The sequence below is a fragment of the Mus caroli genome, chromosome 3, assembly GCF_900094665.2.
Source record: "Mus caroli chromosome 3, CAROLI_EIJ_v1.1, whole genome shotgun sequence".
In the NCBI taxonomy this organism is placed as follows: domain Eukaryota; kingdom Metazoa; phylum Chordata; class Mammalia; order Rodentia; family Muridae; genus Mus; species Mus caroli.
In genome coordinates this window covers 138,802,757-138,811,982 of record NC_034572.1, presented here as the reverse complement: position 1 = coordinate 138,811,982, position 9,226 = coordinate 138,802,757, and the positions used below count along the sequence as shown (strand labels likewise).

The 9,226-nt window shown below is 44.3% G+C and overlaps 1 protein-coding gene across 2 annotated transcripts in view; it reads right to left on the bottom strand.

Moving 5' to 3' along the window:
• Positions 1 to 3,232: 3,232 nt before the first annotated feature.
• Znhit6 (zinc finger HIT-type containing 6) overlaps positions 3,233 to 9,226 on the bottom strand; it is a 32,771-nt gene continuing 26,777 nt past the window's right edge. For both annotated transcript variants that reach the window (XM_021158144.2, XM_021158145.2), the window contains 2 exons: positions 7,551 to 7,672; positions 3,233 to 4,093 (listed from right to left, as the gene is read on the bottom strand). In XM_021158144.2, the coding sequence (XP_021013803.1) occupies positions 4,053 to 4,093; positions 7,551 to 7,672 (163 nt within the window). In that variant the 3' untranslated portion in view covers positions 3,233 to 4,052. The remainder of the gene's footprint in view (positions 4,094 to 7,550; positions 7,673 to 9,226) is intronic.

Genomic DNA, 9,226 nt, shown 5'->3' with positions numbered 1-9,226 from the left:
AGTGGGGAGCATGCTGAGCAGCAAATAGCAGATTTTACCATGCCCACTAAGAAGTCCAAGCCACTCAGATAGACTACTGCTCTTTGGAGAAGTATTAATGTAGGAGATTATAGAAGAGTATAAAGTGTTTTTTTTTTTTGTCTAAGTTATTGAAATTCAAATAAAACAGTTTTTAAAAAAGATTTATTCATTTTATATATGTGAGGACACTGTTGCTGTCTTCAGGCACACCAGAAGAGGGCATTGGATCCCATAATAGACAGTTGTGAGCCACCATATGGTTGCTGGGAATCAAACTCAGGACCTCTGGAAGAGCAGTCATTGCTCTGAACTGCTGAGCCATCTCTCCAGGCCCTAAAAACACTTTTGCCAGGACTTGGTATCTAACTTGCTTCCCTTCTCACTGCTAAGGACACACAAGCTGGTCAGGGGAAAAAAGAATCAACTCAAAGGTCACAGCTGCCCTCCTTGCCACCTAGGAAAGCAATGAAGAAACACCTGGGTCATTCCTTCCCCTTGACTGTCCACATGGGTCAAGCCACACAGTAGCTTCCTTATGGAGTCTATTACCTGGAAAACTGGATACCCGCTTTCTTTGCCCCTCCACTTTTCCACCTCAGTGCTTAGAAGTTCTGTCGGTGAGGGTCCAAATGTGACGAAAACTATTACAGGCTTCTAAGCTGCAACAGCTGCAGAGGTCAAGGATGTTGGCTGAACAACTGACCAAGCTTTCCAGGGAGAGATCTGAAGCGGAGAACTTGAAAACCACCTTCCAATCTGTCAGGGACATGGAAAGATCACCGACTCTCACAGTGGTGAAAGTTCTAAAAGCAGAGAATCCCGGTGCCTGGTTAGCCAGTCCCCCATACTTTAAAACACAGAAACTGAATTCTTTTATTTTTCTTTAGGAACACAGAGTACCAGTCAAAAGGAGGACCACAGGGCTCTAGGAAAATAAAAAGTTACTGGGCTTTAGGGACTGTCTCTGCACCACAGATTTACACCATATGGACTTCAACCAGAACCAATGTTCAAGGAGCCAAAAGAATCAAGATACCAAGAGGTAGACTGTGACAATTTCTTCTAACAGCAAAAATAACTAGAGTGCTAAACAGAAACCCAAGAGAAACGTGAGTTTTCTGAAATAAAAATGTGAAATCACTGTGCAAAAGTCTCTGCATCTCCTAAGAGAGATAGGAAGCTTGCTTTGAAAAATAAAACCTTCACGAGTCGGCTTTCTTCTTGGGTGCTTATGTCAGAGATGAACATGTGTCTCTAGTCTATGAAATGAACACTCATATGGTCTCCAAGACCTTCCCTGTCTGCCCTGCTAGCTTCATGGATTTCCTTCAATCATTTGACTTCTGTTCCTGGAGCCTTTCCTAAGGATTCCAAAAGACCCTATCTCCCATAGCTGCAACAGCGCCCACAAACTCTACCCCTCAAGCCTGTCCTGTCTAAGGGCATGGCCCAATAGTTATAGCTGGATTCACCAGCAGGCCAAGCACATGAGTCTTCTGATGCTCAATATGCCAACATGACAGTCGTCCAGTTATTTAGGCATGTTTGTGTCCTTTCCATGTGGGCCCACTGACCAGGCAGTCTGGGACAGCCATGCTGCCACAGGACTGCTGCGATAGCTCTCAACCGTACTTAGTTTAGCTGTGGCTAATTCACAGGAGACAATGAAAAAGACCAGATGCCAACGTTTTGGGAGAAATGGGGAAGAGTGGTCTAACAAATTATGAACAATCTTCTTTAAATAAAAAAAGAAGTGGTTGGTTGGGTATCTACCATCCCAGAACTAGGGAGGTGGAGGCAGAAGATCAGGTGGCTGCTCAAGGCCATTCTTGGCTACATGTAAACTTGTAGCTAGTTCAGAATACAGGAGATCCTGTCTTTAAAAAGAATAGAAAACAAAACAAACAAATAAATAACCCAACAAGTTTATCTTTGAGAGCAGCTCTCAGAGCTCATTAGAGAAGTTTTTTTGCATAGTGGAGGGTGGTAAACACAGGAACTCATAACTGGTCACAAGTATGAAGAACAAAATGTCTGTGGCAAGTTTAGCCACAGTAACTTGAGACAGCAGAAATCCCCATAGTCTCTGATACAGAGCCTACCTGAGATTGTAGCCCAACAGTTAAGGATGTAATCTAGGAAGCTCAACTGCCTTGGCTTGAATGCAATGCTGGCTCACTTAATGGTCTCCAGCACAAGCCTTAATCTGGCTGGACCTCAGCTTCCTCCACGACGACACTGTATTCACGTGACGCTAGAGATCATAAGTATCACAGTAAGGAATGGGAAGAAAAAGGAGCTCTGGAGCCTTGAACTACTCACTAAGAATATGAAACAGGAAAGAGTAGGCTCACACTGCTGGCTTGTCAATTGGCTGAAGGATGCAGCGTGCATGTGTGCAGCCAGAGGAGAACTGTGTGTGCTGTGCGTGCGCACCACCTTGATTTTGAGACGTTTCTCACTGACCTTCAAGTCACAGAGTAAGCCAGGCCAGGCTGGCCTGGAATTACACGCCTGACAGCTGTTGCTTTTTCTGTAAATGTAGGTTCTGAGGATCAAATTTAGGTTCTTGAACTTGCAAACTTGCTATGTTGTAAATTATGATATTAATCCTATATGTGATAATTAGCAACTATGAAAAGCCACATTTTGTCTTTGAAATCACTGTTTAAAAACTGAGAGGCCAGGCGCAGGTTCTCCCCTCCTAGAAGGTAATCTATGGACAGACTGCAGATGACAAACCTGTCACTGTCTCAGCCTGTGTCCTCCAGAATTTGTCAGAATCTAAGAGTGAGCTTTAATACCTCTACCTTCTAGGGCTCTCAGCGAATTATTCCAACCTCACCCCCTATAACACAATTATTCATTATGACACGTGATGGTATGCACATGCTCAGCCCAGGGGAGGCTCTGTTGGAGTAGTTATGGCACTGTGTATGTGGGCTTCTGATATTCAATGCCAATACAATCGAGACCCTCATCCCCAATGCCCAGAAGTCAGCATTCTGCTAGCAGCCTTTAGATGAAGACGTACAACTCTCAGCTCCTGCTGTACCACATATGGACACTGCTATGATCCTACCTTCGTGATCACTGACTGAACCTCTGAACCTGTTAGCCAGCTCCAATGAAATGTTCTTTTGAAGAGTTGCCTAGGTCATGGTGTCTGTTCACAACATAAAGTCTTATCTAAGACAACTCATGTTCATTATAAATTGGGAATAAATATATATATTAGCCAAATGGCTGGCAGTTATATTTAGGTGAACTCTGGGAAGCAGACGAAAGCACAGAATAATTTTTGTCTTTGTTGTTTAGTTTTATAAAGCTCAACACTTTTCTTCAACTTCCGAGGAAAGTGCTGATTTCAGTGAGGAGAGCCCTCTCTCCCCACACTTGGATCACGTGGCCTTCTGTGTACTTTCTCCCTCTTCCCCCAAACCCCAGACAGTTCAGTTCAATTCCTTCCTGCCCGTGTCAGGGACACAGACTTCACCTTTGGCTCCATCTGCATCCCATGCGATGGAGCCTCCCGTCTTCCCCGTGGCCCTGGCAACAACACTGCTCCACATGAACCCTTTGTATAGCATATAAGCCCAACCAGAGGACAGCCAACTCCTGGACAGCGGCTTCTCCCTAGCTAGATGCTTTGCTGTGAGGCATTCTCTTCAGAGAGCTGAGACCACAGAAAGCGCCAGCTTTGTGGTTGACACAGGTGATCCTTGGGTTTGGTCTCGTGACAACTTAACAAATAAAACAGGTTTTCAGCTTATAGAAATGAGCACACTGAATGTCTAGTAGGGACTACACCAGCCAGGTGCACCAGGAGCTCACCCTATGGAAGAAGAGGGTTTATAAGTCACTTAGCTCAAAAGGCAGTACATGCACTTTCTCCCCGAGAGAAACCTTATGCTGTTTAATTACTTTTTAGACAAACAACACACCACCCACTGACAGACCCAGTCACCCTGCAGTCCAGTAACACACAATCTTCTCAGCCCTCTGGGAACGTCCACCTTCTTCCGCAGTGCTTAATTTCCATTGCCAAGCTTCTGGGCAGACTCACTTTTCACTGGAAAAAAACCACAAACACAGAGTCAGATGTTTATACTGCTCAGCCTGTTTTGTTTTCTCTTCGCCACTCCTCCCTTCTGAGGCATAGCAACAGCACTGCGCACAGGGACAGACTGTGTCATATCCCAAGCAGCCAGGATCCACAATTCTGAACATAGGAAACAGAACTGATGGGTGAAACTGGCAATTATATCCTGTGAGGTTATATCCTTCCTGACTGTGGAAGACTTGGGGACCGACCTCTCATTCAGTTATCCCACTGATGACACCTAATAGACCACTATTATCATGTGGGCTGCCTACATGTTGCTGGAAACATTTTTACATATGTGTATATTTTAAATTTAACTTAATGGCAAGTACAGGTGAAGGAAAGAAGGCTGGCAGAAGACTGACCACGAATGGAGAATCTCTGAAGCTTGTATGCCCAGGGTGAGCAGCACCCAGCCAGGCACTGAAGCCAGTCCTTCATGACAAAACCTAACCTCTCCTCCCTGGATCTGTCTCATAATGTGCAGGATACTGAACCCTGTACTTGTATGTTACTCTGTCCTTATAGATAATGAAATTAAAAGGAAGTAACATATTTAAAGCACTTTTAAAATTGTTAACATTAAAATATGATTAGGATCTGGAGCAATGGCTCAGGGTTAAGGGGACTCACTGTTCTTTCACACGGGGCAGGTACAGAGACATTCACAGCTGCCTCTAACTCAGTCCTAGGAGATCCAACATTTTCTTTTGGCCTTTGAGAGCATTGTATGTAAGTGTGAGTGCACGCACACACATAGAAACAGACACACACATGTACACATTTAAATAAAACTAAACCTTTAAGGAATTATAATGAGATTATGAGATTATTTGGCTTACAGTTACTACTGTTCATCTCCATGAGGCAGAAGCAGAAGGAAGCGGACAGAGGACATGCACAGGCTAGAAAGACAAGCTTGCCCAGAGCTCTGTCTCATATTCCGACTGACGGCTTCCCTGGGGTTCATTTAGATCTGCAGTTGTACTGGAAACAACAGCTGCCAAGTCTTTCCTACGGTAAGGCACCAAAATGTAGCCACCTCAGGCAACATCCATCTTGGGAGTTTTATACATTCTAGAACCTTCTTTTTAAGATTCCTCCAAGATCTTGTGAGTGAATTATTTTGTCCTCTGGCTTTCTCTGCAGGGGTTTATCATGGCACCCACTGTACACACAGCTTAGCTGTCCTTTCGTACGTCTGAGCCTCACCTTCATTGAAACAGTAAAAGGTAAAAAAAGCAGAGGGCTGAGGAAGGATGGGGGAGGGGAGTCAGTGAAGGATATATTTTCCCACTGAGAGACTGGTCATGTTGCTGACTCATTCGTGAAGCTCCGCAGCAAGGCAACACGCGTGCCTTTTCTTTGCCTATAAAGCTGCTCAGCTGACTTTTCCTGGGGTTCTGTCCTTTTCCTCATAGGACAGCACAGGCTGCGTTCTCAAGTCCCTCCCATCTGCTACTGGAGTGGCAGCCGAGGAGGTCCTGGGCAGGATCTTACACTCTTCTCAGTGCTCTCCACAGGACTCAAAGGTGCCCGTGTGTGTGTGTGTGTGTGTGTGTGTGTGTGTACCCCCACCAGCCAGAGTTAACTGGCACTTGCCTCTCCTGCCTAGCCTTTAAGTGGTAGAGTTAACCCTTTTCATTCCTTAAAAAGAGAAGGAAGGACAAACAAGCAAATACTAAAACCCCTTGGTGATGAATACAGGCAGACATAACTTTGGCAATCTCCAACCAAACACTGTAACAACCATCAACTGCATTTTCCAGCAAGACACTCTAACCCACTCGGCGCCTTAACCAGCACACTTTCCCACGGGGCGGAAATGACGCAATTCACAATATCAGCTGCTGTACACAGTCAGTTCTTTTACATCTATAAACACTGTGGGGAAGCACACAGATAAAATGCAGAAGCAGTCATGTTATAAAACTCACATCTTCCCCCCAAAGAGAACTCTATTCTCAGGATAAAAATTCAATTGGAGAGAACAAAATTTTCAATGCTTTCCCAAGAAAATGTTCAGTTCTGGCAGAACCTCCCTCACCATGAGCCACGCTGCAGAAGACCCGCTACAGGACTGCACAGAGGAGCTTGTCGCTTGATGGGCCACGGAAAATAAATGCATAAATGCATGTCCATAGGCCTGTCTGTCCTTCCTGCTAAGGGATGCACTGAGGACACGACAGCCAGGGCAGGGCCCTTGACCTCTGTCAGATTCTCTTTGCAGCTGCAGCCCTAGACAGCCCTTTACAGAGAAAGAGGAGTCACTTGTGTGTGCCTGTAAATAAGTCCAAAATAAAGCAACAGATTCTATGTGAGGTTCCAGTACAGGATGAATTATCCTTTCTTACTGCTGCATCCCAGGAAGCCTTGCCTGAATCAAGTGTTATTCCTAAACAAGGTGAAAGAGAAGCTGTGTGTGCTGTTTGTTTACATAGCCCGTGTTTGCCCTGGCGAGGAACTCACCCTACAACTTTCCCTGAAACCAACATTTAGAAGACTCAGCGCTATGTTAATCATGTTGAAGAAAAAGGTTTTACAAAAAGTTTAAAGAACTAAAAATGATTACTTAAAACTGAAATTTCTAATGTAAAAAAAAAGGGCTATTCTCAAATGGTAAAAAGAGACAAGAATAAATATAAGGCTTAGAGATTCTTAATTTATTTAAAAAAAAACCCTTTACATTTGTTAATCAGAATCTAGTTAAGATATAGCACTGAAGGAATCTTCAAAACCTTTTTTGCTAATTTTATACAAGAAAGAAAAAAATGACATATATACATGTGGAGAGAACACCTTACAAACAGGTAAAGCCACACTTGCTGAATAAAACTATCTAAACGTACAGATTCAGTGTCTCCTACAGTCTGCGGTACTACAGCCTGGCCTATATCCACACTTCTCAGCTGAAATGTTATCTCAGGGTTCTGAGTAATCTAAGTCTAACAGTTAGTGCTGAGCTTTAACCCAGCCAGAGACTTCTGTGTTACGTAGCACAGCTAGGTTACTTCCATCAGTGGCTGGAACACTGATGTGTAAGGTTTTTATACACCACCAAACATTCACACTCCCAGCTTTAGCAGTTTTAATATCCTCACGTGGACAAAGAATCAGAAGAGGCAGGAAATAACACCAGTGAGCTTAAAGAGGTAACTAGAGAGGCGTGGCCACAGCAGCTTAACTGAACATGGCCCAGATTTCACACAGAGCACACCCTTTCCTAGAAGGGAGGATAGGAAGCAGTCATTGCTCATTTCAGGAATCTCTTGAGTTTTCAGTAGACAGTAAACTACATCTTCACAATTCAAATCAGCCAAAACATCCTTTCCAGCAAGACACTCTAGCCCACCATTCCAGCAAGACACTCTAGCCCACCATCCACTCAGCATCGTAACCGGCACAAAACACCCACACTGCTTACCCTGAAGTAGCTGCATGTCATTACTAGATCCTCTCAACACCACGTGCAAAGTCGGGTACTCAATGATCACTTTGTCCTTCAAGTTGTCTGAAAGGCTTTTATAAGGATCCAGTTCATGATACCTTAAGAAAAACAAACAAAACACCACACTTATGTCTTCTAAGAATCCAGGCAAAGAGACTAACATTGAAATGAATCAGCAGGTGTACCAGTGCCTACAACCAAACGCATGAACAGCTAAGGCAAGAGGCTCATGGCTTTGAGGGCAGCCTAGGCTACATACACATCGAGTTCCTCTCTGGGGCGGTGTGTCAGCTTGCGCAGTAACAGTGTGTGCAGGAACATGCTGGCATCTGAATGTTGTTTCAGGTAAACAAGAAAATGCCAAGAAGAGGGTTACCAGCTTCATTCTTCCCTACCAATGACATATGACACTCAAAGGCAAACCCACAGCTCTTCCAAGTATTTGCTGTTCTTGCAGAGGACCTGGGTTTGGCTAGCACCCACATGGGTGGCTCCCAACCCTGACTCCAGCCCCAGTAATCCCAAGCCTCTGGCCTCCCCAGGCACCTGCACTCACATGCACATGCCTAAACAGCACACGTGATGAAAACAATAATAATAATAGTATTGAAAAATCAATCTTTAATAAAGAAAGCATACTGGAGCATGAAGGCTCAAGAGCAGAGATGTCCTCTGGAAGCACCACAGCCGACAGGGATTCAGAGTAAGTCACTGGTGAGTTCCGGCAGCTCTTAACTAGTATCAAGTTATTTGTATATGGAGTTATGAACTCTGGTAATAGCGAGGCTATCCTGCAAGGCTGTCCTGGGCAACAGGGGAAACAGATGCGCTTTAAAACTGCAAAGCCATGCCTACCATGGTAACAGGACTTCCTCAGAGGAAAACACTTGAGAGACTGAGTGTGAAGGAACCTGTGTGCAGCTTCTCTGACAATTGCTCTACCAAGAACTGGAGTTATTTATTTCAGAATCACAGAGCATTAAAAAGAATCAGGAAATGCAGAGTAAGTGTGTTTCTGCAGCAGCATCTGTGGTCACACACCATTCCCTCCCTGGGTAACAGAAGACAGCTGTGCAGAAAATATTTTACAAGTGGGTCCAGGATTTAAGGATCAAATGCTTCACATCTTTCAAACATCATTCCCTTAAAAATAAACAACGTGGGGCTGGAGAACCGCACAGCAGTTGTACTCAGTGCTCTTGCAGAGGACCTGGGTACCATTCCTGGAGCCCACAAGACACCTCACAACTGTTTGTTACTGCCCTTCCCGGAGGTCTGATGCCCTCTGCTGACCTCCACCAGTACTACAAAAATGTGGTGCACTACATGCATGCAAAGCATGCATTCACATGCATATAATTAAAAATAAATTTAAAAAGCATCAATTAAAATAACCCCCAGTTATAGTTACACTAAGAAAGACAGGCGATTACATTAGATAACGGAACAGAAAACTAATGTATAGTATACAATGACACAACTGAACTTTTCCTAGGGGCAAACACTGCCCGGGGTCTTCTCAGGCGGTGGGGGCAGGCATACTTGAAATAGCTTACCTTCCACACACTTAATCCTAACCACACGGCTCCCCCAAGGGACTTCACAAATAAAGGGACGTTTCTATTGATTTTAGCTTTTTTTGGCAAATGATT